Genomic DNA, 27,403 nt, shown 5'->3' on the forward strand with positions numbered 1-27,403 from the left:
TACAGAAACCTCTCATTTTTATTCGTCACACATTTAAAAAATGAACCACACTATACAAATGGTTTTCTGGTGGCGGACAACGATGCGGGTTACACAGTTCTTTAAGGGACCGGTTCGCGCGCGCGCGCGTTCCCGGAGTTCGCCGCCGCCGTCGCGTTCGTTCCGCCACGCTTTCCTCTCTCCTCCATTTTAAAACCATTTCCTCAAACCGCGACCAGAGGTCTCGCCGTAGCCACTTTCCCCCATTTCCTTTTTTTGTTTGTTTGTTTTGTTTCGCTTAAAATTCAGGTGGGCAGTAGCATGCGAGGTCCCCCTGATTGCTGGAGGGGAGGAGGAGGAGGAGGAGGAGGGGGGGGGTTCGGGTCGACTCGGGTTCGAGACGTTAGGGGTAGAGGTCCGTGTCCGTATTTACAGGTGGGAGGGTTTCCGTTGACCCCATTTCCACCCCCCGCCCCCCCCCAAAATGAGTCCGGGAACGCTGGCTCGGCCGTCACCAACCCCCCCGCCATCTCATATTTGAGTTTAAAGGAGGCCCCTCAGCGGGGGGGGGGGGGGGTTCGAGTGCGTCCTGCTCCTTAATCCTCCATGCCCATGGGGGCCCACATTCCTCACAACATCGGCAGAACGTCAGAAGGAATGATGTTGGGTTCGGGAGACACATTAACCCAAAAAATAAAAAATAAAAATTGGGGAGGGGGGCGGGGGGGTGGGGGTGGGGGGGTAATGCTTATGCCAAGTAGCTGTATGTATCCTTCTCCCCATCCACACGTTCGAGGTACTCCTTCTCGATCAGGATATCGATGCACTTCTGGAAGACAAAACCCAGGCGGATAACACGTCAGCAACACGCCGCGAACGAAACAGACGGTTCAGGTTAACAAGCGGAACGACGCGCTACGTCCGTCCCTTTCAAAGACAGCGCAAGAAAACACACCTAACCGTCACAAAAGCCTGCATTTAAACAAAGACGGTGCAATGAACGTTCAGGGCATTACATGGTGTGCAGTAGGGGTCTAACGATACATCAACCTGGATCGAGCATGGCTGTGTATGGTTGTATGTGTACACTGCAATGCGATTGCATCAGCAGGATCACATATATTGATTCTTTCTTATTATATAGGATTGTTTTAGACCACATCGTAGCAAAATCTGTGATGTTGCCAAATACCGAACGATTGCCTGGAGAATCGGAACAGTCATGCACCACGCGGTCTGAGGTTCGCATCCCTAGGCGTGTGACTCACCTTGATGACCGGAACCCTGGGCTTGAAGCGGGAGGACAGCTGGTTCAGGACCTCTGCCAGGAGCTGCTGGTGCTTGAGGACTTTCCTCATCTTCATGATCCTGACTATGGCGGCCTGTGTGCGCGCGCGCGCGAACAGAACAGGAGAGTTTCAGAACCAACCACCAGCGAGACGACAAACTAATCACAGCGGCGTTTCCGGACCAATCACGAGCGAGACAAACTAATCACAGCAGTTTCAGAGCCAACCGCTGGGGAGCCAAAGCACAGAAGCGTTTCAGAACCCACCACGAGCGAAACTGTCTGTGCGATGACGTTCTTTTGTGTGATGTTTTTTTTTTTTGCGTGAACGCGTCTGCACCTGTATGAGCAGCTTCCTGTCCTCCTCGATGTTTTTGTGTGTGGTTTCCTGCTCTTGCTTCTGCTCCGTCTTCATGGGCACGTTGATGTTGACTCTCAGCTTCTTGCTGCGAACAGGACACACACGCAAATGGCCTGGGGTGAACGCTACCTCACGCACCGCCGCACATCAGCGACCGTGTAATTCTACGCTCGACGGCGCGGCCATCTTGCGTTTACAGCCCCAAACTCACTTTTTATAACCCAGGAAGAGCTTTATCAAGGTGTCGGGCTTGTAGTCCATCTCGTCGACATTCGCGTTCTCGTCTTCCAGGACCTGTTCGGGAGGAACAGTGCGTTCAGTTCCGAAGCAGCCACGCGGAGAACACGCACACACAAAACCCGGAAGAGCTTGGGAGATCACGATTGTTTGGCACAATGGCGACCTCTTGTGGAAAGACAAAAAAATTGCACTCTTCCGTAACACCATTGATTGAAAGCAGAGATGAATCACGTACCCCTAATTCTGCAGGGCTACCAATGTTCCTTCCAATTACTCCTTACTTTCAACCAGTAATAGTGTTGTGCTAAGGGGAAGTCTTGACTAGTTCATATGAATCCGGCTCCACTTCAGAACAGGATATATTGAGACTCGCTCAGCCACCCCAATACTAATTGAACTGATGTGTCTAAAATACTCATTGTCGGATATTACATGCAGATGGGGGGGGAAAAACACTTACCAGCAATTTGGATTTTAACAAAATTTGCAAAACCTGCACCAATATGTCCTGTAATAAAATAAAAATAAGCAAATGTTAACAAACCATTTACTTCTTAAAGTATTATTCATGTAATACTTTAACCTGCGATCAAGAAATTATTGTACGATCCACTAGACTCATTAATGTCACCTGGGTAGAAAGGCCAGGTTGAGTTACAATATTATAAATAAATATTATGATTGTGATTTCAGCAACACAATTCAAAAGCCACCTCCATTAACAAGACAGAGTGGAGACTATTCCACCCCAGTCACCTCACATCACCTGGCCTTTAGCTCATAAAGATTAAAGAGTTGGCTTTGTTGTTAAATTAAATTAGATTAAATTAAATTAAACACAGACCCCAGAAGTTATTTAGAGGGTGACAGAACAGATTCAGATGCGAGTGGATGTCCCCTCTAGCAGGGCCTCAGTTATGACTCTGCCTCAGAGAATTTAACTGTAGAAGGGCGGCCTCCGTTAACACCGCGCACTGGACCCCCCCTCACGCCCCCCCGCCCCCCCCCCAGTCTCACTATTTTGATCTGTGTGCTGTCTGTCAGCTGCTGCACGGTGTAGATGTCCTCTGTGTTGTACTGCAGCAGAATGGCCATCTGGAACGTGGAGGCCTGGAGAGACACACTGGAGTCACTCACCATATACAGCGCTACTGACACAGGATGGACAGACACACAGAGACTGCGTGTACTGACACACTGAGACAGCGTGTACTGACAGGATGGACAGACACACTGAGACAGCGTGTACTGGCAGGATGTACAGACACACCGAGACAGGATGGACAGACACACTGACAGCATGTACTGACACACTGAGACAGCGTGTACTGACAGGATGGACAGACACACTGAGACAGCGTGTACTGGCAGGATGGACAGACACACTGAGACAGCGTGTACTGGCAGGATGTACAGACACACCGACAGGATGGACAGACACACTGACAGCATGTACTGACACACTGAGACAGCGTGTACTGACAGGATGGACAGACACACTGACAGGATGTAGACACACAGATAGGATAGACAGACACGCTGACAGCGTGTACTGACAGGATGGACACACTCAGACAGGATGCACAGACACTCAGATCGGATGTACAGACACTCAGACCGGATGTACAGACACACTGAAGCAAGGTTTACTGAGAAACTCATGGCAGACAGACATACAGACAGAATGAGCCGCAAGACAGACAGTGGCACAGGATACTGAAAAACAGGCCACACTCACACACAGGGAATATCACATTATCTAGCACAGCACACACCTTTATCCAGAATGAGCAAGAGCTCAAACTTTCACTACATCCACTTAAACAGCTCGGCATTTACTGGAAAAATTCTGCTTAGCTCTTCTCGCTCAAAGGAAAAACAACATTGCCACACCTGGGATTCCAACTGGCTGGCACAAGGAGGATTATTACACTCCAGCTAATCACACCCATTCTATTACAGAGCTGAGGACACTGGGGGCTGCAGATGTGATGGCATAAAGCAACGGAAATCCACATATTCAGCACTGCCTTCCCGATGTCTCTTTCAGCTTCAGCCCTCTGAAGAGTAGGCCTTCTGCAATGTTCTAGAACTCTGTCGCTTTCAGTTCCCAGCAGTGATTGTGACATCAGCATTAGAATGTTCAGCTTAGCCTTAGAACATCAGCTAAGAACATTGTGTTCACATCATGACCTCACACTCCTTAAAGGGCCCGTTTTAACGCTGCGGACTCCACGTCTCCCCCTGCTGGCGGACAGGCTCACCTGCAGGGTGTATCTGTTCTTGAAGCAGTTGGTGACCAGCTCCCCTTTGGACAGGTGGTAGAGCCAGGTCAGCTTGCGGCCGCTGTGTCTGCTGGCGTAGAAGGCGGTGAATCTTTGGTAACTCCTCTCCAGCTGTAGCGGGGGGGGGGGGAAGCGCAGGGTTAGAGAGAGGAACGGGCGCGGTCAAACGCGGTCACGTTAAACGGCTCGAACCGCGGCAGCGCCTGAAGAGGACCGCTGGGCCTCACCTCTGAGGGTAACGCGAAGGTGCAGGACTGCTGGAACGGCCAGGACCCAGAGCTGAGCACCTGGATGCTGAAATCCACTGGAACACAGACAGGCCACCATTACTGTTAACAGCACAGGAGCAGCACAATCCCTCCTGCACAAATCCCAATTCTTAAACTGATTAATACACCATCAGTACACTGCAAGGTACAATCAGAATTTTTTATCCCTAATTTTTCAGTTTTTTTCGAGGGGGGGGCTGCTGGGTGGCTCATCCTGTTAAGGCACCGTTCCCTGTTGCGCATGGATGGGCCCCAACGCTCTGGCATCGTATCCGAGCCGAAAGGGTCTTCCCGACTCGGTGTCTGCGTGAGCGTGACGCGCGTATGGCGGTGCGATGAGAGGCGGAGGCTGACGTCACGCGCGCTCCGGGCGAGAGACAGAAGCTCGCCCACCCTCTCCGGAACCCCGCGGGGCGTTTGGGGCGAGCGGCGCGGCGCGAGCGCGATCGAGCGCTCCAAACGAGGGGAGTGGAAAAGGACAGACGATAAATAAAAACGGGGCGATGGCTCGTCTGATGAGGTGGAGAGCGCGCCGTCAGCCGGAACTCTCCGGCCCTCGGCACATTACCGCTAACTCGGGAGCGAGGGACGCACCGCTGCACTGAGCATGTGCAGAACCGCACGGCCCCGGGGGGACGGTATTTTACATCTACTGTTTAATGGAACAATAAACCCAAAACATAAACATCTGCTTTCTCCTTTCTCCACAGGGCAATGTTATCTGTTATTTTACAGAATTCCTCAATTCCTTAAACATTGATAAAAATGTGTGATTTTTTTAGGTAAGAAATTAATCTGATAGTCTCTCACTGCGCAAGAATTGTGTCAAATGTGAGACCGTATCACAGGAACTGTAATCCAGTAAATTTAAAGATCCGGAGAACAAGCCAGATCGCGGGCAGTAAACAAGTCCTGAACAAACTGACGTCCACCTGAGAGGACAGAAACGAAACCTGAACAAACTGACGTCCACCTGAGAGGACGGCGACTTACGGTCCAGGGGCTCGGAGATGGAGAGGTGCTTCTTGAACTGCTCGTTGAGGTCTTTGCTGACGCCGATGTCCTGGAACATGCGCTGCAGCTTGGAGGTGTACTCAAAGCCGCACGCTTGCTGAGGGGGCGGAGACAGAGAAAGGGACACGCTCAACAACCAATCCTGGAGAAGGACACATGCTCAACAACCAATCCTGGAGAAGAGGCGGGGCTTACAGAAAGCTCTATGTCTTTGAAATGCAACTGACATTTTATAGAGCATTTGAGTGATCTGAAATATATTTTAACCTTGTGTGCCTGCATTTAAATGCTTCAAATACAAAATATTGTTTTCCCTTTGCAAACACAAGCCTAAAAATACATTACAGACATAAACAGACTTTTATTCTTGTGATTTTAGATCATAGCATGGGTTTGACTCCACCAAGGCCAAAGAGTCTGACTTCAGAACACTGCAGTACAGGAACAGAGGCAGGAAGATGTGAACGGAGGAGAAGAGCAGGGGTGGGTGAGCGGGGGTGTGGAGCGAGAGCGCCACCTTCAGTTTGGAGATCATGCTGGCCTCGGCGTCGTCGCTGGCGCTGTTCTGGTGGACCAGCCGCTTGGCCAGCATCTTGGCGTAGAACTTTTGGAACACGTCCTTATCCTCGATGTACTTGAACACCACCATCTGGAGTCAGGCAAATACAGGGACAGACTGTCAACAATCAGCAGCACAGAGGCCTGGTACAGTCTGTGAACGACAAAATTTAACCCTGTGACCCACCAATTTAACCGTCATGGTCTTACAGACAAGAGGAAAGGCAACGCCCCTTTATGCAGGTGGGCCAATAGGAAAGCCTCCCTCAGTGACTGCTCAAAGTCTGCTTCATTCTAACTGGACCCAAATGTCAACAATCCCCCGTTTGAGACCTAAACTGTATCTGGCTCTTCTGCAGCAGGCTTTGGCCGCTCATGCCCGGACCATAAATCTGAGTGACAAGTTCATATTTATGCGCCATACATAGATTTATGGACTTATAGGGTTCTGACATTTATATATAAAATTACCAAATGTAGTTTTACAAGCTCAATGCTCAACAATAACCTGCCATTACCATCACACAGAGTTCATGTGGCCAGGTAAAATGGGTGTGGAGGCCATATAACAAAACTACTCTGTCGATAAGACGGAACTGCTGTAGTACACGGACTAGGGCAAAGCAGAAGGAAGAGCGAGTCGTTGACATTTTATTGTTTCTCTAAAAGAGACTGGCCTCTTTTTCACTGACTGGCTGAGCTGCAGCGTTTCAGCTGAACGCTGATGAAATGAATGGACTGTGTAACAGCACTGTGGTTAATGTGTGCTGATGTGCCTGTGGTGTTCTGTACACTGTAAGGATACCCGCTCTGCTCCGCTGCGTGTTTGTGATGAAGGGGGTGGAGCTGAGAGAGGGAAGCAGGAAGCAGAGAAAGCTGTTCAGGTGTCAATCACTCACCACTTGGTTAAGGGTGTCCTCTAGCTCCGCCTCCTCAGGGTTCTTAGAACTGCAGGTGAGGGAGAGGCAATGTCAGTGTAACATACTACACACATTCTCTCACACACACAAACACACACACAGACGTACACAGACACACACACACACATGCACAGACACACACAGAATGAAAATTACAGACGGAGTCACTTGCACAGTCATGACACATAACCTGCGCTTCAGGCCCAGTCATTACTCACAGCCACAACACGTCTGCGCAGCCAGAAGGTCCGATTACAACAGCATGCAGACGACTGCATCACCCCAGAGACGATGCAGCACTACAGCAGACAGGCGAGGTGCGGGCACACGTGTACGCTCCTGTTTAAAACCCCCGATCTGCTCACCTCTTCTTCAGCAGGGAGTCGCAGTACCGGGCCAGCAGCTCGGGGGACTTGCTGGAGGACTGCGCCATTTTGGTCACCGCGTTGTTGTTGATGAAGCGTCCGCAGGCCTATCGGAGAGAGGAGACGAGGAGAAGGGGCGGAGTCAGAGAGGGGGGGGGGCGGAGTCACCCACACGCGAAAACCCTCGTACGCTAAGGCAGGACCCGTGTTGCGTGCGTGTTAATCGCGTTACAGACACACACCAGAGGGCGGAACGCAGGGACAGAAGAGCGGTGTTCCTGATGCGGCAGACGGAGGGAAAGATGGCGCCCGTACCTTGTCCAGTGCGGCCACGAAGCCCGCGTCGTTGTTGAACGCCGACATCACCAGTGCATTGTACTTCTTGTGCACGTCCAAGATCGTCTGCACGTACACTTTGGGGTCCTGAGGGAAGAAGGGAAAAATAAAACAACATTAACTGCTCTTTTACTGATCAATCAAGCACATTCTCAGATATTTCAGTCACACACTCTGCTACTTACTCACTAAGCTCAATACATCACTCAATGAATGCTAAATAAATATCAGCTGAATCGATCTGTTCAGACAACATTACATAAACCACAGAACAAACAGCTTCTTTCTTCATTTTCAGGATTTTTAACACTTTAAAATGGTGCTTTTCTGAAGCCATAATCCATTAATCACAGACTGTAATAACCTTCTTGACAGGAGCATAAACAAAACGATGACCGAATGTGGGCTTCTCCCCTTTCAGTAGCACACCACAGCAGAATCGGGCAAGATTCCCAAAGACAAACTGATCAGAACCACATCCTCCAGGCCTGAAACGCTCCAGCATCAGCCAATGTGCCAAAAACCCCTGTGCCCAGCAGGACGGAAGGACCAGCGATGCATTTATCTGTGAAAGACCGTCCATCTGTGAAAGCCCATCCCACAGGGCAGCGGGACAGGTGGCGGTTTGGAGCTCCTGATTTAGGAATTAGTTACGGAGCGGAGAGAGCTGCACCCGGGACCTCAGGTTTGGGGTCCGGGGGGGGGGGGGGGGGGGGGGTTGTTAATTACCCTCAGACAGCCCCCTCACGCTGTAATTAAGGCCCCCGCAGCTAAAACACGGCCCCCCGTGGGTCAGGCCGGAGCGCAGCTGTGTGTCTGTGTGTGACCCCGGCCCAGCCCCGAAAAGCTTAGCCATTGATTATTCCACCGACCGTAACGCACAAAGATGGGATCAAAGGTTTATGGAACCTCTTAACTGGAAAATGAATAAGCATAAATTCAACGTCGTCCTTCGCCGTTTCAATGTAGCCCCGCGCAGCTGAAACGGTTTTCCAATGCTAAAGTGCATTAGCATCTGAGCTGTATTCCACACAGGGTCCATTTACACTGCTGGGTATTTGACAGGAGCTGATGAGGTTAAGTGTCTCTCTCGTTAAGTAAACAGCGGTGCCCTCGCTGGATGTGAAGCTAAGGACTCGGGTTCTAAGCCCAGCTCTAAGCCTATCCTGTCCCTGCTATGGAGCCCTGAACCAGAAAGGGTCAGGGTCCAAACCCGGCCCAGTACACCCCCCCACGCCGCAGCCCCCCCAAGCCCACCCCACCCCACCCCTCCGCGCTCACGTTCAGCGCCGCCTCGCCGCACTTCTCGATGGCCGCCAGCCCCTGGTTGTGGATGTGCGTCTCCAGAAGCTTCTTCAGCTCCCCCAGCCCGTCCGTGATCCGCGACACCAGGTTATACATACGGCCCAAATCTGCAATACACACCAACATATCAGCATGGGCATGAGTAAACATACACACACACTCACACACACTCTCTCACACACACACACACACACACACACTCACCTCACTCAATCACTGACACACACACTCACGAGCTTATTCAGGAACAGCACAGAAAAAATAAATAGATGAGGTAAACTTCACCTCTGAACTGACAGCAAACACAAACGTTTATATCAACGTTTTCACCCTCAGCCCATCGACCCGGGGAGCAGCGACTGCGGTGTGCGTGTGAAAGCCCAAACGGCCTCCAGCGGGGCCGCGGAGGGGCGGGGCGTCTCACCTTCGTTCTTGTCGGCGTCCAGAAGGTTCTGGAACTCGGTGTGGAAGATCTCCAGGTGCTTCTCGATGAGGACCTGCTCGCACTTGCGCGCCAGCTCGTCCTGCGTGCTCTCGTGCAGGTACACCTGCACCCGCCGCTGCTCCTCCAGCAGCCGGGCCTCCGCCTGCCACACACACGCGCACACACAGACACGCAAGCACAACATACACACACCCACACACACACGCGCACACACACGCGCACGCACACACACACACACGCACGCACGCACGCACACACACACACACACAACACGCACACACACGCACGCACACACACACACGCAACCACAATACACACACGCACACCCACACACATAGACACACGCAAGCACAACATACACACACCCACACATACACACACACCCACACACACACAGACACACACGCGCACGCACACACACACGCGCGCACGCACACACACACACGCGCGCACGCACACATTACACGCACACACACACATGCAAGCACAATACACACATACACGCGCACACACACACACACACAGACACACGCGCGCACACACACACACACACACACACACACACACAGACAAACACGCGCGCACACACACACACAGACACACGCGCGCACACACACAGACACGCACGCACACACATGCAAGCACAATACATACACACACGCACAGTACACACGCACACCACACACGCGCACGCACACAGCAGGAGAGCGGTGATCTGTCAGAGATTCACAGCCATTCTTCCGAACCCAGCCCACAAAGAGGCGAAGCTCCGCCTCTCCCTCCGCTCCGGTATCCAATCAGAACCGCGGCGACGGCGCGCTGTCATCACGCACCTTCTTCATGTACTCCGTGACGGGGTTCTGCTGCAGGAACTCGGTGCTCTCCCGGGTGTAGAAGCGCTCCGTGTCCACCAGGAACTGCGTCTCGAAGTACTCCTTGTACACGGAGAGCGTGGGGCCCTTGGCGAAGGCGTCGTCCTCGTTCAGCCCCAGTTCCACTGAGGAAGGGAGAGGGAGGAAAAGAAAACACTGTCACGTCTACCTCTTCCTCAGAGACTACGTATCCCATGCTGCCGAGGGAGGGGGCGGGGGGTGTACCGTAGGACTGGACCACCCCGCTGATCAGCCGGGTGTTGATTGGCTCCCCGTTTCGCTCCTTGTCGATGAGCTTCAGAACGGCGTTTGTCACCTGGGACGGGAACGCCAGAACAGAAGGCACGCGCTGATTGGTTTAAAACCTTCATCCACAAACAGGCCACTCCCCCCCCCACCCCCCCCCCCCAAGACACTCAGACACACACAGTCTAAACTCACCTGTTTGTTTAAGGGTCTGAATAAGCACTCTCTCCACGTAACCAGGGCCAGCTGGAGACAGGGAGGAAAAAAACCCCAAATTTAGTCCAGTTAGGCAGGGTGAAACATTCGAACCAAAGGTGTGTTAGACCAGGGGAGTTTAATCTTATCGGAGAAGGGTCGGTGTGGGTGCAGGTTCTGTGACCCCTGATTCAAACAAATGAACCAATCACGGCCTTCAATCAAGACCTTGATCAGCACCAGGTGTCTCGGTGCTGGGCTAGAACAAAAACCTGCACCCACAGACGAGACTGAACACAGCTGTGCTAGACTGAACTATATACCGTTAGCATTAACAGTTCTGTCTCCCTAGAGTTGAAAGCCAAAACATTCCAATCTGATGCGCCTTCTGGAAAGTCATTGAGCAGCATGACGTTGTAACTAGGTAGTCGTTTCGTAGGTGATTTAGTTAACGCACTTGTCTTAACTACTGCTTGTATTTTTTGCATAGACTGCGTTGTTGCTGTTCTCGTTTGTGTTAGTGTTAAACAGCTTAGCCTTCAGGGTCCAAGTTGAACTACGCGGTTGTTCCCTGCACTTGGACCGGTACTTCTCTCTAGGGGTTTTCGACAACACTTGTTCCTGGTTATGGTTATACACTTTTATGCTCTGGATAAGAGCGTATGCCCAATGCCTGTAATGTAATGTAATGTGATGACTAAGGACAATGCCATGCAACGGACGCTCTGTAAACAGCGGTCTATGGTGCTCGTGTCACGGCGCAAACCGGAACCTGCGGCAGTTCAGAAACGGGCAGAGAACAGAGATGACGCCGGAGGCGGGGACGCGGAGAGCGAAAAGCGAGACATGGTGCTGGGAGGGGAGGGGAGGAAAGGGGCGGGCGCGGGCCGTACCGAGTAGATTTCGTAGATGCCCTTGCGCCCCTCGTCGCACTCGCGGCGCACCCAGTGGCGGTTGAGGTAGGCGCAGATGCCGTTGAGCACCTTGCTGGAGAAGCGGTAGTCCTCCCACTGCTGCGTGTAGAACTTGAGCACGCTCTCGTCCATCAGGTCTTCCCCGTCCTGAGGGGGGGGGGGGGGGGGGAGGGAGGGAGGGAGGGAGAGAGAGGAGAGAGAGAGGAGGAGGGAGGGAGAGAGAGGGGAGAGAGGGGGAGAGAGAGAGATAGAGAGGGAGGGGAGAGAGGGAGTGAGAGAGAGGGGAGAAAGGGAGAGGGAGAGAGAGGGAGAGAGAGGGAGAGAGAGGGAGAGAGAGAGAGGGAGGGGGGAGAGATAGAGAGAGAGAGAGAGAGGTAGAGAGATAGGGTGAATGGAGGTAGAAGAGAGATTAACAGCAGCAGAGATGAGTGTAAAAAAAATTAATGAATACATTGAAGCAAGGAACACGATGGAAACAAACTGAAAAATATTATAATTCTCATTAAAATGTCTAACTGAACCACACAAGGGTCTGACGAAAGAATGCTTCAGGTACCACTGGACCATGTTCGTCTCATAATTACAGAACCCGTCTCCACGGAGATGCTAGGAAACGAAGCGAGCTCTACCTTGAGGAGGTTGGTCAGGTAGTTCTTGAGGAATTCTTTCAGTCGTTTGTAGAGCTCCAGGCCCACAAACTGGGCCCCCCCGGGTGTGGGCGTCTTCTTGGAGGGCTTGGAGGGGGGGGCCCCGCCCCCCCGGGCCTGGCTGGACTGGTGGACGCTGGTGCAGTAGTTATAAACATGTCTGCGTGGCGGGTTAAGGTTGGAAAAAAAACGACTTGCGTGGAAAGATAAAAGGATAAGAAAACACTGGTAAAATCCATTAACACAAGCGTTAGTAAGCCACTTTCTTCTCACATTTTCTCCCCAATTTAGTCTTTATAACAATTCCCCATGTGTGTATCACGGTCCTGGTCAATGCGCTATCCTCTGTTGGTCTGGGGAGGGTGTAGACCGCCACATGCCTCCTCCGATACATGTGGGGTCGCCAACCGCTTCTTTTCACCTGACAGCGAGGAGTTTCACTGGAGTGCGCCATTTTCAGGATGGGCTGAAAGTTATACGGCAGTTTGGGGGGAAAAAAACGTGGCCTACTTTACGGCAAACTTTCAAAGTCAAAAATAACTGCGCACACAAAGCAGCTGCTGCTTTCCCCAGAAACAAATATTTTAGGGAATATAAATAAACGCTTTCAGTTGTACACAGGAAGGCATGGAATTGAACTAGTCTGCCGTCTTACTCATTGTCCATTAGAGTGACTTTGTTAAGCACGTTTTATATCCTTAAGCCACTGACATGTTTGGACAGAAGAAAAAAAAAAACAGATCCCATTTATCCACACTTGTCCACCCAAGCAGAAGTGGTCTGTATTAGACGGAGTCCTGGACTGCAGTACTTAATGCACAAAGGCAGCTATTTTTAAAATCGCTGCCAAGCTACGCATGTGCACTCAATTACCTTTCCACAAGCACATCTGCACCAGAACGGCATTCAAAACAGCAGCTAACCGCTCAATATAAACAGAAATCAACAAGGAGCGTGCAATAGGCTTCACAGAAACTACTGTTCTCTCTCTCAGTCTCTCTCTCTCTCTCTCTCTCGCTGCGTGTGTGTGTGTGTGTGTGTGTGAGGGTGTGTATGTGTGTGTGTCTGTTTAGACAGAAAGAGAGCGAGAGAATGCGTCTGAGAGAAGTCGCTACAGTTTAAAAGGTGACGAGCCGGTAAATAATTCAGCAGTTTAAACTGAGCCGTGAGAGGAATGAAGCAGTGACCGGATGAGTCACTCTCTGGCGGTCTGCGTGATCCGCGCGACCGGACGAGCCCGGGCCTCGGCGCGATTCGCTTTCCTGCGGCTCCGGTAGCCTGATAAACCCTCGCGTTTTAACGCTCACGCAAACGAGAGGAGGCTCCTGGCGGCTCAGAGTCAGTCTCCAGGTGAAACCGCACCGCAAATAAAAGATGACGAGTTCGGTAAATGAAGATGACCGGGCTTACGGTGAAGACGATGCCATTTTTCAGATTGGTGGCCAGCGGTGATTAGAACGCCTGTCTCCGCGCTTTGGAGAGCGCACGCACGTCTTTTGTAGCTCTGTAGCGTGTAGCCGCGTAGCAAGTAGCCGTGTAGCACGGTGCTCAGGGAACTGGGCCTGAAGCTCCATGGTTATAGGTTTGAGTCGCAGGAGGGCTACTGCAGAGGTACCCGCGAGCAGGATGCCGAACCTGGACAGCTTCAGCGAATACGCAGCTGTGTAAATGGACTGCATGCAAAACTCACTCTGGATAAGAATGGCCCGCTAAGCGGCTAAGATGTGGCAAATCGCGTGCGACCGAAACCGAGGTTCACTTGAATGGAACTCAAACATTCTAAGCATTGTGGTGTTCTGTTGGGTGTGCGCACGTTATATTGTGGGACCATTTACGTGAGTTACTAATGACGAAGTAACGTTAGTATTGAGGTACATATGGACAAGTACTTGAATGCTACACAAGCTGTCCAGCTGGTTACTTTCCATCGTCTGTTTGTTCCAGACTCAAGGGGTTAAGTGTAAACAGACCTGAGAGCACAGGCGTCTAGTGTAGCTCGGTCTGAACGGCTTTGAGAAGACCGAGGAAAGGCTCAAGTCCTTCCGGGTCTTCAGGTTTGAGTGTTTCTGAAGTCGACCAGTCTGGACCGGCTTTGGGAATGCAGCCGTGTCTCCAGCTTCAGACAGTACAAACACATCTGAGGAGAGGACTTCCTGCCGCCGGTGTTAAGTCTAAAGGGCTTGGGTTTGGTCTAGGGTTCGAGAGAACGGATACTTCTCATCAGTCTGCTCGCACCCACTCAAAACACAGCAGCTCCCACAGACTCAACCATGGGATTCAGGAAGAGTTAGAGAACCCTTTAAGGTGTGAGATCACAAATAGTTGATCAGAATGTTATTTACTGAACATTCTAATGCGGTTATAACAGACCCTACTTGCAATTGGAAGCAATGGAGTTCTAGAACACGGACTTGAAATGTTGAAAAAAACATTCCAAAAAACCTACTCTACAAGGTTAAGGGGTCGTACATCAGTGCAGCCAGTGGGAAGTTGGACTTGGTTCCAGAAGATTCCGCCACATTCTACTAAACGCTGCACAATCCCAAGAGTTTAAAATAAATGTAAAGCAGGCCGAGCTGGACTTTGTTTCTTCTGTAAAAACTTTGATGCTAATGTGGACGAATAAGAAACAGCTGTAACCACAGTAGCCGTTGGCTACGGCTATGAAACCAAGCACACTGAAAAGACTGCGGCTCTACCACATTCCCAGGGATTCACAGTCCATACATTAACTTCTGACTTTTCTCAAAGACATGACCAACATACCAAATGATTATTGTACCCTGCATATAATGCTTTAGACAACAGACCTGCAATTTTCTACTAAATCCCTCCTGACGCTTATTTGAGATGCAGTCCTGATTTCTGCAGATTTGCCCAAGAGTTTTAACCAATTAAACTCACAGTAAATAAACTCTCAGCGACCGCTACCACAGAACCCAACACTACGCAATACACATCTCACAAAAATAACCTCTGATGCCTCCCTGGCTTGGCGTCCTGATAGCATTGGTCCATGGCCTGGGAAAATGACACAGACAGAGCTGCTAGCCTAGCTGCTCCAAGGTGGGGTAATTTGTGAGCCATCGTGAGCGCATGCCGACTGGCTAATCTTTGTCGGCCGCGCGGTTCAGATACCCATCCTTCGAGGCATTGCCTTCAAGCATGACCTTACAGCGGATATGTCTCTGGACTTCGATGTAGGAGTCTAGACTTCGGTTCAATGAATTCAGTCCAGTCACTTGCTGTCCTAAACTCGATGTCATTTAGTGGCTCTAGATCTGGGTCAGTAACCTTGGTTCAGGACAGGTGCAGGATCTGCTCCATTTGCTTGCTCGTCACTGATTATTTAATCAATTCAAACAGTCGATGAACTCACTTAAAAGACAATGGACTCACCTCACCTGACTTCCGGAGTCTAAAATGGTGGCTGATTTTAAGGTGAAACGCTTGCAGATTCTCCAGACCCAGGGCTGCAGACCCCCAGCTTTATTAGTGCTGTTGACTGACCCTTATAACCCCCTCCCCCTACCACACCTCACCCCCCCAGGACGGAAGGATACGTGTAGAGCTCCATGTAGCGGGACTTGGCCATGCTCTGGCGGGTGTAGACCTGCTGTATCCCCGCCCGCAGGTCGTCCCAGATCTGGTCCAGGCCGATCTGCTTCAGCCCGTGCGGGTTCTGGCTCCTGCTGGACGACATGGCCTCTTCGGAGCTTCCGCTGGAGTCTTCCTCCTCTCTGCCCTCCCTTCCTTTTCCTTTCGATTTTTAAAAAAAACTTTATTTAAAAGGAAAAGGGGGGTTCAAAGCTGCTACTCCTCCATAAGGTGGCGGAGTTTAAGAAAGCGGGGGGGGGTCCCCTCTCCTTGAGAAAGCGTCCCGGACGGCTCCGCCAGCACCCCCCTCAGACGGAGATCAGAAGCCCAGAGCGCCAAAAAACCTGAAAAACACAAAGACACTTTGTGATCGTCCTTATATGGACATGCCCAGGCTTTACAGTAACTGACCAGTTTCAGACAGGTGATTGACAGGTGATGAAAAACACAAAGACACTAAGTGAGCATCCTTATATGGACATGTTCAGGCTTTGCAGTACCTAACCAGTTTCAGACAGGTGATTGACAGGTGATGAAAAACAAAGACACTTTGTGACCATCCCTATAAGGACAATAGAAACTAACCAGTATCAGAGAGTTTTGATCCAGTTTTGCAGGTGTCTTTTACATATGAAAGACTTTTCAGGAAAGTCTAACTGGACACATCCAGAACAACTACACAGCTTGCATTCACTATATTCAATCTATTTATACATCTGGAAATTTACTGAAGCAATACTGGCTAAGTGCCTTGAGAGCACAGCGACAGTGCCACACCTGGGATTCAAACCCGCAACCTTGGACTTGCAAACCGAGTTCCCGAACCGTTAATCTAATCTCACAAGATGCCACAGCCCTGCGAGCCAATCCACTCTAAACCCAACGCTCACATCAAGATCGATAACACAAGGCCAGTACGCTCAATAACCTTCTCAGAGAGTCATCTCAATTATCTGGCCAAAATAAGACATGACAAACACACGCGCTGAATGTGTAAGATGTCTGACCTACGTATTGACGGTTACCACGGTGACATTTCAGTTTGGACTTTGACAGGTGTGGAAACGTCACCGTCTGTTTAAGCCCTAAGGATCCCTGTGTTTTCTCCTCTACAGGTCCCCCCCCCACCCCTCCATAGGGTGAGAGCCCAGCTGAAGGGGGGGGGGTGATGCGGCAGCTCTGCTGAAGCGGGCTTTCCTCGAGCTAAACTTAGAGAGCGGCGCTCGCTGGAGCTCTCCGTTCGCTCGGCGGCGGTGGCGGGTGGGCGGGAGTAATTCAGTGCCCGTGAATAACGCACAGAGACAGCACACAGTGTGCAGAGAGATACCACAGGGCAGGGCGGGGTGAGCACATCCTGCACAGAGCACACTGAAATGAAAATACAACAAACAAACTAAAAATTGTAGCCCACATCAATCCACCAGTTTCCTGCAATGAGCAGTTCTCTTATTTATTTAAAGTATGCTACATCGGTTAGCCGTTCAAAACCAGGTCAAAGGTCAACCCTACAGGTATACTTCATATTGGGAGGGGGAAAAAAGCTGCCGTTTTACCAGCGATATGAAATATGTGCTTTAGCCCAGTACTGGCTTGTTTCACAGCTGCACTCCCTCACTTTATTATGCTTCAGGCCATGACTTTTTTTTATTTTTTTGGTAGAAACTAAAAAAAGAACAAAACATAATGTTCTATTTCCAGCCTGTCCATCTGCGCTCAAGCACAACAACCACGACCAGAACACACCCACCCGCCACCTCTCAAACGTAGCGGCTAGTGGGCGGGGCTTCCACTCCCCGTGCAGCCGTGTGCGGGCGGGAGCGTACGCACGCGTGCGGGCCTAGTTTGTACAAGCGAATGTGTGAGTGAGACGCAGCTTAAGAGTGCGGTCTCAGGGAACATGGGTACAGACCGAAGCTCTGCAATGCACCATGGGAAAAAAAACAGCCACAGTGCCACAGGTGAACCCACTGTATTCTGTGATGGTAAAAATTAAAAAAACCTCAGACGCCCAAACTTCCAGAGTCCAAGTGAGATACTGCAGCCCTAATTACACACATACTGCTGCTTTACACAGCCATAATGCAGGGCACTGATAATGATGTTCAGTACATAATCCCCCTTTACAGGGCTGTTAACATTTACGCACACAGCAGAACTGCAGATCCCGTCGCACACAAGGCAATAAAAACCTACGATCCGCATTACCGATCTGAACGCAGCGACCGTTTCAGACAACAGGGTTTCTCTCGTGTCCAGACAGACAGCTAGAGCTGAAGGGCACAGCTGGTTTAACAGAGTGGCTCTGGAGTGCTGTTCTACATGGGACACTGTATTAGCCAGGTGTTACGCGTACCTTTGCTTTTTCTTACTTTCCGCAATTCCCTGTGACTTTTTTTGGAGGAATGCGGGACATAAAACTTTTCCATAACTGTCCTGGATGGAGACTTGCATTTTAACACTTAATATGATTGGCTGAAAAAAAAAAAGTCTTCAGCCAATCAGAAAGCAGCATTTAGACTACCGCGTCCCACAGCAGGAGAATGGAGGATAAAGATGAGGGGGGGGGGGGGCAGGTGTGAAAAGGACCCGTGACTGGCAGCACTCTCAGAGGAAGGGGGGGGGCGTGAGAGAGAGAGAGAGAGAGAGAGAGCTATACTGAGCTGACAGATGATAATGCACTGATGGGGCGGCTGGTCCTTTCAATCGCCTGTCTCCTCCAAATCAGCGAATAAAGTAAAAGACAGATCGGTCTTTAAAAAAAACCCGGCACTTTAAAGAACCGAAGAATCTCCTCTTTATCTCTCTTCTGTTTACGTGACCTTTACGATGTTCAGGAAGAGGCTTTAAAAGCAGAATCACCAGAAGGGCTCTGTTAAACAGGAAGGAGGCGTCTGACGGCTTCTGCAGTTTCATCCACAAGCAGGCGACCTCAGCGTTTCTGTCAAATAAACTGAAGCTGAACCGCATCCCTGCAACCCAAAAGAGAAACTAAACTAACGCAATTAGCTGAATATCTTCAAACTGCACTGCTGAAGGGCCAGAACAGCACTGATATAACGAACAGACGACAAGATGAAGAATAAAGATATTAAAGAGATTCTTAGCATTGCCGTAAAATAAACTTGGACAGTTTTTTGAAACGTTTTAAAAGGAAATGTACAAAGTGAGGTGGTGTCAATGATTGAACAAGATTTATTTTTAAAAATGATAATGTTACTGCTGAGCTGAGAAAGACAGCATTAATGTGTCGTTCAGTGTCAAAGTGGCAAGACCAAAAGGCCATATTTTCATGGTTTAATCCCTTGGGGGCCAGGAAGGTGTCAGTCCAGTGCAAAATGTTCAGACACACAATGGCAGTGTGTTGCAAAGCCCTTCTTTTCCTCAGCCAATCACAACGCGGACAAATCACACGCTGAACCGAAAACAAGGTTATCGTGCCAAACACTGCACAGGGTAAGAGAACTTAATGAGATCAGACGCCAGGGTAAACAAACAGCTCAGCCATGACACCTGGTCAAAATGAGCTACCAAAGCCAGAACATTCCCACAAAACAGTGAGAGAGAGAGAGAGAGGGGGAAAGAGGGAGGGAGAGGGAGAGAGAATGAAGGAGGGGTAGAGAGACAGACAGAGAAGGAGGGGGAGAATTTCCAATGACGACAAAGGAAATGACAGGTGGTTTGCTAAAATTCTCCAAAACCGATGTCAAACCTCCTACGTGCTGTGGTCACAGTCAGTCACAGTGCTGAGGGACAGTCAGAGTCGCAGTGCTGAGGGCCAGTCAGAGTCACAGTGCTGTGGTCAGTCACAGTACTGAGGGCCAATCAGAATCACAGTGCTGTGGTCAGTCACAGTGCTGAGGGCCAATCAGAATCACAGTGCTGTGGTCAGAGTCACAGTGCCGTGGGTCAGTCAGAGTCACAGTGCCGTGGGCCAGTCAGAATCACAGTGCTGTGGTCAGAGTCACAGTGAAGTGGTCACAGTCAGAGTCACAGTGCTGTGGTCACAGTCAGTCACAGTCTGGGAGTCAGTCACAGTGAGGTGGTCACAGTCAGAGTCACAGTGAAGTGGTCACAACCAGAGTCACAGTGCTGTGGGCCAGTCAGAGTCACAGTGCTGTGGTCAGAGTCACAGTGCTGTGGGCCAGTCAGAGTCACAGTGCTGTGGTCAGAGTCAGTGCTGAGGGCCAGTCAGTCATGGTTCTGTACTCCCTACCCTTACAGGAGCTAAAACTGTAGAAAGGACAATGAAACAGAAGGCAGCGGTTTAAACAAACTAAACAAGAGGCTTGGCTTTTTCCCCATCCCCAGCTTTTAATATCCTCTCAATCGGCTCTTTATTCTAACAAAATGCCATTTGCCCATCAAAGAGTTCACTTTCCTTTATAACGGCCACTTCAGAATGCCCCGTTTCCTCTTTGAAGTGGCAAAACCAACATCTCACTCCCACTCTTACCGACCGCCTGTCCCCAAACCACACTGCAACCTCCTGCTGTCCACACCCTGTGGAAAGAACCCACGCGCCAGGCCAGAAACCGCTTTCCGTACGCACGCCTAGGATCACGGATGCGTGATGCTAATTTCCGTGGCCGTGGCACAACTTTACGCGCAGACCGGAGGAAACTAACGGGACCTACTCAGCTAACCCTGGACAGAGAGCTCAGACCAGTACAGCGGGTGAGCGAAAGCATGAACCATAATTACTGCCGTGAAAGAACTCTAGCCTAGCAGCGGACAGAACTTCCTGTCTAAGGTGTGAAGTCTTGTACCGCACCTCAAACAGACTCCCTACACTAACCAGTCATGGCAGAATGATCAGCTAGTGTTGGGGATGACTCAGCCACAACTAATAAAAACAGCCAAAGCATCAGGCCTGTTCATTTCCTAAAATATAACCTTATGTGCAATTCAATTAGCTCCAAGTGCCTGCACTATACTGTACAGCTAGCTTAGCTGGCTAATGAAACACTTAATATACAGAGTCTTTTAAAAAGCAGGCAATTCATTAGCAACGTGCATAAACATGCTGCCGATTTCAAAGCCAAAAGGAGAGATGGGGGATGATGGAAGCAGTCGGTACCAGACCCGTCTTCAGCCAGCTCACAACGGCAAGGCCGCCTCCACAGCCAACAGGTAAACGTGCTGCGTGCGTACCCGGCCAACACGAAACATTCTGACATATGTTATCGAAACGTTTTTCGTCAATGTTACAATGTTGTCGCAAAGCTGCGGGCAACGTTGTGAGAGCCATTTGGTGCTACCTGGTTATGGATCTGGAAAATAAAGGGAAAATGAAACAGATTCTCAGAGAACTGAGGGTGGGGGGGTTGAGGGCTAACCAAACCACTAGTAAACGCGGCTGTCTTTGAATCCATGAGCGCCATTTATTTTTGTAATGTCAAAAATGCTTTCACCAGTGGAGGCTGGGAAGCTCGCCCGGTTAAAAGCGCGCGGTTCGAACCTGGGCCTGGGCCAGTGCCGACTGTGGCCCGGCAGAAAAGGCAAGCGTACATTCAGTTTAAGTAAACGACCAATTTAACTTACTCCAGCCTGTTCTAGCAGAGGTCCACTCCACTCACATACAAAAACAAACATATAATTGCATGCGAATGAAGTGGAGGGTGAGCCTCCTGAGCGTGCGCGCACACACACACACACGTCACACACACATCAGGAGGTTTGCTCTTTTTACTTCCTGGAACATAAACGCCACACCCAGGTTGCAGAGCCCCTGCCCAAGACTCTGAGCTCCACCTGCGCCCAAGCCTTTAGGCTAAAATGCGCAACATAGCGGAAAAACTGGGTCACTGCGGGGTTCTGGGGGCCCAAAAAGGAGAGCCAGGGGGCGGGGCTACACGTGGTGAGAAGTGGGCAGGGCTGAGAAACAGAAGTAAACCAAACACAAGCTTGAGAAACGTCAATGAGATTGGGACGGACTGCAAATCTGTGGTTTTTTTTTTATGGTGCATGAAATATAGCAAGCAGCCCGGTTTGAAAACCAAGAATCAGATTCAGCCTGCTAGACTTATTTTATGTCGCTTTGGATAAAAGCGTCTGCCAAATAAATGTCATGCAATGTAATGGATTTAAAGGCACATAAGAGTGCTTCATTGAGCAAGCTAAGTGTCTACAAACCTAGATGGACCAACAGGGCCAAAGGTGAAGTTTACAGAGGAACAGCCACAGTTGTTAACATACCCCCAGAGGTGTTGACTTAGCCAGGACAAGTGCATCAGGTATGAGACCTGGGACTGCTTACACATTACGCAGTCAACGCTGAACAGTATCACCAAGCACTGGAGAACACTACCCAAGGGACTCCATCAAGCTTTTGCGTCACTTCAGATGTGAGTAAAGGAATAAGCACTAACAGCTGGCAGCAGGTTCTAAAGACATGATAAAGAAAAAAATAAAGTGTGTTTGAGGCTGCATTTGTGAATGCTTAAGTAACAGTGTCAAGTTTCTGGCAACAGAACAACTGTAATTAGATACAAAGAGCTCCGATGTAGCATATTCAGCTGCCTGCCATCACTGACACCTTTGGCCCAACTGTAAGATATGCAGAGATAACGACAAAGAGAGAGAAAATGACAGGATCCAATCCCCAGGCACTTAGACTAACCCATTTGAGAAGCCTGGATGCCATTCAGTTCAAAGTGCAGGCATCTGTGAGTAGGTACATGTAAAACAAATCCAAACACTGATGGTTGCTTATTTCTGTGGTAGCGAATTTGTGTCAACGAAAACAGAGCTCATAGCTGAATAATATCAAAGTTCCCTTTCCACCCTTATTGGCTCAACTTCACAACTTGTGGTTTACACAGGTATCCATATGAACGGTCACTGCAGGATGAAATTAAATTTACGGTATATGCTTTTCTGAATGACACAGCAGGAACGCCCCGTTTGGGATCTGAACCCGTGACCTTTAAAGATACGACCGGCTCTCAAACTAAGCTACATTGCTGACCTCAGCAACGTTTGCAGTAGGGGATTGCCCACGATTCTGATTCAATTCCATTGACAACCTGATGTTCAAAATCCCTTCTTAGCTAACAGCCACGTTTGGAGATTTGAACGTTCACGTATGCTGTTCACCTCACCGGTACATCAAACACTTGCTACTTAGAATACCGTGTGGCTAAAAGCGATGATCAAACTATACCGGATCTTTACATATTTGAGAAAGCTATCTCGTTGGCTTATTCTACAAGACGTAGTCCATTAACTGGCCTGCGTCCAATAACACGCATACAGACGCTAGGCTTTGCACTGTCAGGCAACGACTGAAACAGATTGAATAAAACTGCTAAACGGGCTTTCCCCGCTGTAGCGATGAACCTTAGCCATAGCCATGAAATTGTATTGCCTTAGCTAACTTTGCGCAACTGAGGAGGCCAGCACCAAAATCTCAAGTAACCTTAACTTACTCAATTCGAGGGGAAATTTGGTAAACGGAATTCCGCCAAACAAGTCGCCCCGATAGGTAAAAATGATTTAAAACAACCCCAGTCTGATCCACAGCGGGCTAGCTATGACTATATAAAGGTTCACAACCCGCACCGCCACCGGTTAAACGTTCGCAGCACGACCATGTCAAAATAAACCTGCGTCATAAGCTTAGCCAACAGAAACAACCCCAGATATAAGGCCGTCTCAGTCCAACCAAGCCTCCAGTCGCTAACATTAGAACCATGGAACAGCCAAGATAGCTTGTTGTTAGCATCAGATCCGCTTTTCCGCTCTAGACAACCTCATACTCGTTATCGGACATTAAATTGAATTTAGTCTGTAGAACACTTAGAATATGGTAAGACAGTTAGTGACGTTAACTGTGGTAACAAGGCGACAGCACCTACCTAACTAGACTAAATAAGTTACTGCAGCTGAACATAGCTCACGTTCCACTTTTGACCTTTTAATGTTAATTTAGCTAACATCGCGAATGACACTGAAAAGATGTGGTAGCCAAGAAACAACTGGTTATGATACCCATCTACAATAGCGCCTGTAATAATCCAACTAAATATGCACCAATTCCAGTTGATGATTACAATTTATTTAGCATACAGCTAACTTTTATATTAGCAGACACGAGGGTCGTTTTCCCACATCCTTACTTTGTTAACATTAGCTACGATGCAGGATAAGAACCAATCAGCTAGCTGGCAAGCTTTATAGTTAAGTTATATATTTTAAGAAGTGTTTGCAATTGGATGCACATCTGATCCCACTCGCGAACAGTTAGCAAAGATAGCCGTGCGTAAATTCCAATTACACTAGCCAGTGGTCCTGGGGATATATAGCCATCATGTTATCGTCAAGTTAACTATCATACGTATGACTGTATAGGACTATATACGTTCGGTTCGGTGTTTAGATATGTTACGTTAGTCAGCTAAGTTTCACAATTTCAAATGTTAGCAACTTAGCTAGGTAGGTTAACTATTGATGTAACTTGTCCCAACTAATAGGCTCGCCAGCAGGCTAGATCTGACAATTTAGGTAGTAATATAGCAACCAGGCGACTAACGTAATGATAGCTAGCTAGCTAGTCTAGATGATGGGCTATAAATACTGTTAAGACATTTGGCTTGCTACCCAGGTTACTAGGTAAGTCACTATAAATTCTGAAACACGCAAACCTTTCCTAACCAAAAAATATCACGAGGAACCTAGCTATCATAGGTACTAATGTTATTGAAATTACAATAGCTAAGTACAAGTACATTAGCTAAGATTACTTGCTAGCCTCGGGTTAGCCAGACAACATTAGCCTACGGTTAATAAATTCGGTAGTCTAGCTATTTACTCAGTATTTCGGGCCTACAATTCCCGTCAGGAGAACCCTGAGCAAGCTATTTTTTTTCTGTGACTGATTTGGCTAGATGAATTGCTAGCCTAATGGTACATCGCAACATGGCCTTCTGATCCACTGAGTGAGTCAGGATTATTCACAAAACGTTTCCCACCAAACACCAAAACGACAGCAAAAGGAACTAACAAGCCACACAGAAAACTACAACAGAAAATACTGATGAATAGATTTTACCATCGCTGAGACGTCGCCTGTCCTTCACTCCATACCATGGAAAGCCGTATCGTTTCGATTACTTTTGTGTTTTCTCCACTCGATTGTTGGTGGACAGGACTGGGATTCCGTTTCCTACTTAAAGAAAAAAACCCTGAATCCCCCTCTGTCCCCCCACTTTGTAGCTAACCGACGCGTTGAACTCGCCTCCGTTGCTTCTGCAGTAAAGGGGAAACATAAATTAGCTACGTCGCAAGAAAGTGTCCGGAGAAACATGTTCCAATGCAACCACGAGTACGGAGCTAAAGGGTTCCGGAGAGGACAGTACCTGCACTGTTCGTGCTTGGTCATTACCAAAATATTGTTGAAGCTGAACATAATTCTCTGTGTATAATAAGCCTATAATTTGAAGGCCTTGGATTTTCCTTCTTGAACAAAACTATGAGCCCTAGCAATGCATAAAATAATGATGGTTTTTCGAATTCAATTTTAATTCACATTTTCAGTGTGGACCGTATAAAATGCTTAGCCTGACTGTGGAACTGGTAGGTAAAATACTTCATATTTCCATCATTTTAAGTAAACTGTAATATAACATTTGTATTTCTGTTTCCGATAAGGTGATGTGAGACACAAATAAAGGCCTGCATGCTCTGGTTTGAATTTGCACAGATGGAAATTGTGAAGGGAGAAATTCTGTGCTGTGCTGCCACCAAGTGGGAAAAAAAAATCTACATAAGACTACAGATTAGACAAAAATAAAAAATCGAAAATAATTTACTGTATTTTCAGCACACACCTGTACAAATATAACGGGGACTATGAGCGCAAAAAGAAATGACGCTGTCCTTAATGAATCAATAGTTTCCTTTATGATTTACTGAATTGCAATCTAAGTAATGCATTTCCGTTTAAGGAAACCACTCGTGTAGACATTAATCATTTTCACAATGGTCATATTTTTTACGGAAAGGGGAATAGAGGCGTGGGCAGACTGTTCCTTGGCAACATGTACTCACGAAAATGATATACTACTTTCCATTGACAAATCGATACATATCATATAAAATACGTGTGAAGATTGTGTCCAGCGAGCAGCTATAAAACTGTAATGTAGCCAACACTTCATCTGAACTATGTGCAGTTACATTATTTGGTCACAAGGTGACTATAGCCGATGCGCACAATCACTCTATTTCAGTCTAAATGTATCCTACATACACATACACGTACGCTTATATCTGCATTTCAGTTGAAGAGAATGCCAGAGGAATTGGCACAAACGAATCGTTAAAACATCGATTTTGTATAAAATTAAACCAGTAACATAAAATTGTCTCGGGCAGCACTCTTTTTCGCCCATGGATAATGTAATAAAACGTTTCATTCATCCTCAATCAACCTTTAATCCCTCTGATCACTTTTTTCCCTCACGATAGGATTGCACAGTCATATTTGTAAGCCTGTCAACCTGCTGTCAGGTTCCCCATAAATTTGAGAGAGAGATAGCTGGATCGAGCGAGAGAGAGCGAGAGAGAGCAGACTGGCACATGTCCTTTGAAGTGTTTCCATAAGCCACTGCGTCTTTTCATTCTGCAGTTTACCAGCAGAACTATGTGGCCATTGTGCTGGATGACTGCCCATCATGCACAGCTGCCACAGGCCCAGAATGACCACACCACAGAAGGAACTGTTATTGTACAAAGAGGTGATGGAAAAGCTAATAATAATAATAATAATATCTTTAGAAAATGTAGCATTTTTGTCTATCCAGTAAAAAAAAAAGGTTATAGGCGTAATGAACTGATATTGTACAGGGTGGAGATGCATAAAGGCCTGTATTCAATAAACATTTGTCCTTGGCATTGACTTACAGAAGCATTGCTCTTTTTCTTCACAAACTGTTTGGAGAGTCGATTTTAGCGATGGCTTAACTCAACAACCGGATTTTGAAGAACAAATTAAATCTTGCTTTTTAATTCTTAGTCAAAGTTAAGGAGAAATATTGATTGAATCCCAACCAAAGTAGCAACTGGATTTTGATTGGCTTATAACTGCACTTACAGTACATAACAATCTACCGCATAGTAAGTCCTGCACTTCTAAAACGATGTCTATGTTTGCTGACTGCGCAAAGAAGGAAAATAGCAGTGATAATAAAATCTGTCTTTCCCATTGGTGACTGTGACATTTTTAGTCAGCAATACATAAGGTGACTGCCAGTGTTAACAAAGGTAACCTACTGGCTTCAACTTCTCATTAAACATCTGTATTTTCAGCTAGGTTACACTAAGTAGGATGGCAAGTGTGCATTACATTACATGAGAAGGTGTACGCATGTTGTAGACAACAGAAATATCCTTCACTGTATCTAGACTGGCGAATGCCAAGATAAAGTGTGTATGGCACTGGGCACCATTTCAACAATAAACTGCACATTCATTTAAATACAAGAAAACTGGTCACAATTCATTGCAAGGCTCTTTTTAATGTTGATACATTATACCAAATCACATAACATACTTCAAATAAGGCCAGA

At 48.4% G+C, this 27,403-nt stretch overlaps 1 protein-coding gene across 2 annotated transcripts; it reads right to left on the bottom strand.

The window, feature by feature from the left end:
- On the bottom strand, positions 1-25,129 carry LOC135260659 (cullin-1-like). 2 transcript variants are annotated; one of them, XM_064346078.1, is made up of 22 exons: positions 24,886-25,129; positions 15,803-16,180; positions 12,222-12,399; positions 11,572-11,739; positions 10,679-10,729; positions 10,463-10,586; positions 10,199-10,362; positions 9,345-9,507; positions 8,897-9,027; positions 7,595-7,702; positions 7,280-7,386; positions 6,894-6,942; positions 5,954-6,085; positions 5,416-5,533; positions 4,381-4,457; positions 4,133-4,264; positions 2,886-2,978; positions 2,329-2,376; positions 1,840-1,922; positions 1,608-1,713; positions 1,248-1,361; positions 1-808 (listed from the first exon to the last, which is right to left on the bottom strand). In XM_064346078.1, exons 2-22 carry the CDS (start codon positions 15,940-15,942, stop codon positions 728-730), a joined length of 2,367 nt encoding a protein of 788 aa, XP_064202148.1. In that variant the 5' UTR covers positions 15,943-16,180; positions 24,886-25,129; the 3' UTR covers positions 1-727. The 2 variants fall into 2 exon arrangements, with proteins under 2 accessions (XP_064202148.1, XP_064202149.1); XM_064346079.1 differs by having other exon boundaries at positions 10,463-10,553; positions 24,886-25,128.
- Between the last annotated feature and the right edge of the window lie 2,274 nt (positions 25,130-27,403).

This window comes from Anguilla rostrata, chromosome 8, assembly GCF_018555375.3.
Source record: "Anguilla rostrata isolate EN2019 chromosome 8, ASM1855537v3, whole genome shotgun sequence".
Classification (NCBI taxonomy): Eukaryota; Metazoa; Chordata; class Actinopteri; order Anguilliformes; family Anguillidae; genus Anguilla; species Anguilla rostrata.

What these genes read in the sequence shown, in the direction of transcription:
- LOC135260659 (XM_064346078.1), bottom strand. Translation starts at nt 15,942, where the DNA reads ATGTCGTCCAGCAGGAGCCAGAACCCGCACGGGCTGAAGCAGATCGGC. An exon ending in AGAACAGATACACCCTGCAG is followed by an intron (nt 2,979 to 4,132) that starts GTGAGCCTGTCC and finishes GTGTCTCTCCAG; the next exon opens with GCCTCCACGTTCCAGATGGC. An exon ending in CTCTTCCTGGGTTATAAAAA is followed by an intron (nt 1,714 to 1,839) that starts GTGAGTTTGGGG and finishes TCCTGTTCGCAG; the next exon opens with CAAGAAGCTGAGAGTCAACA.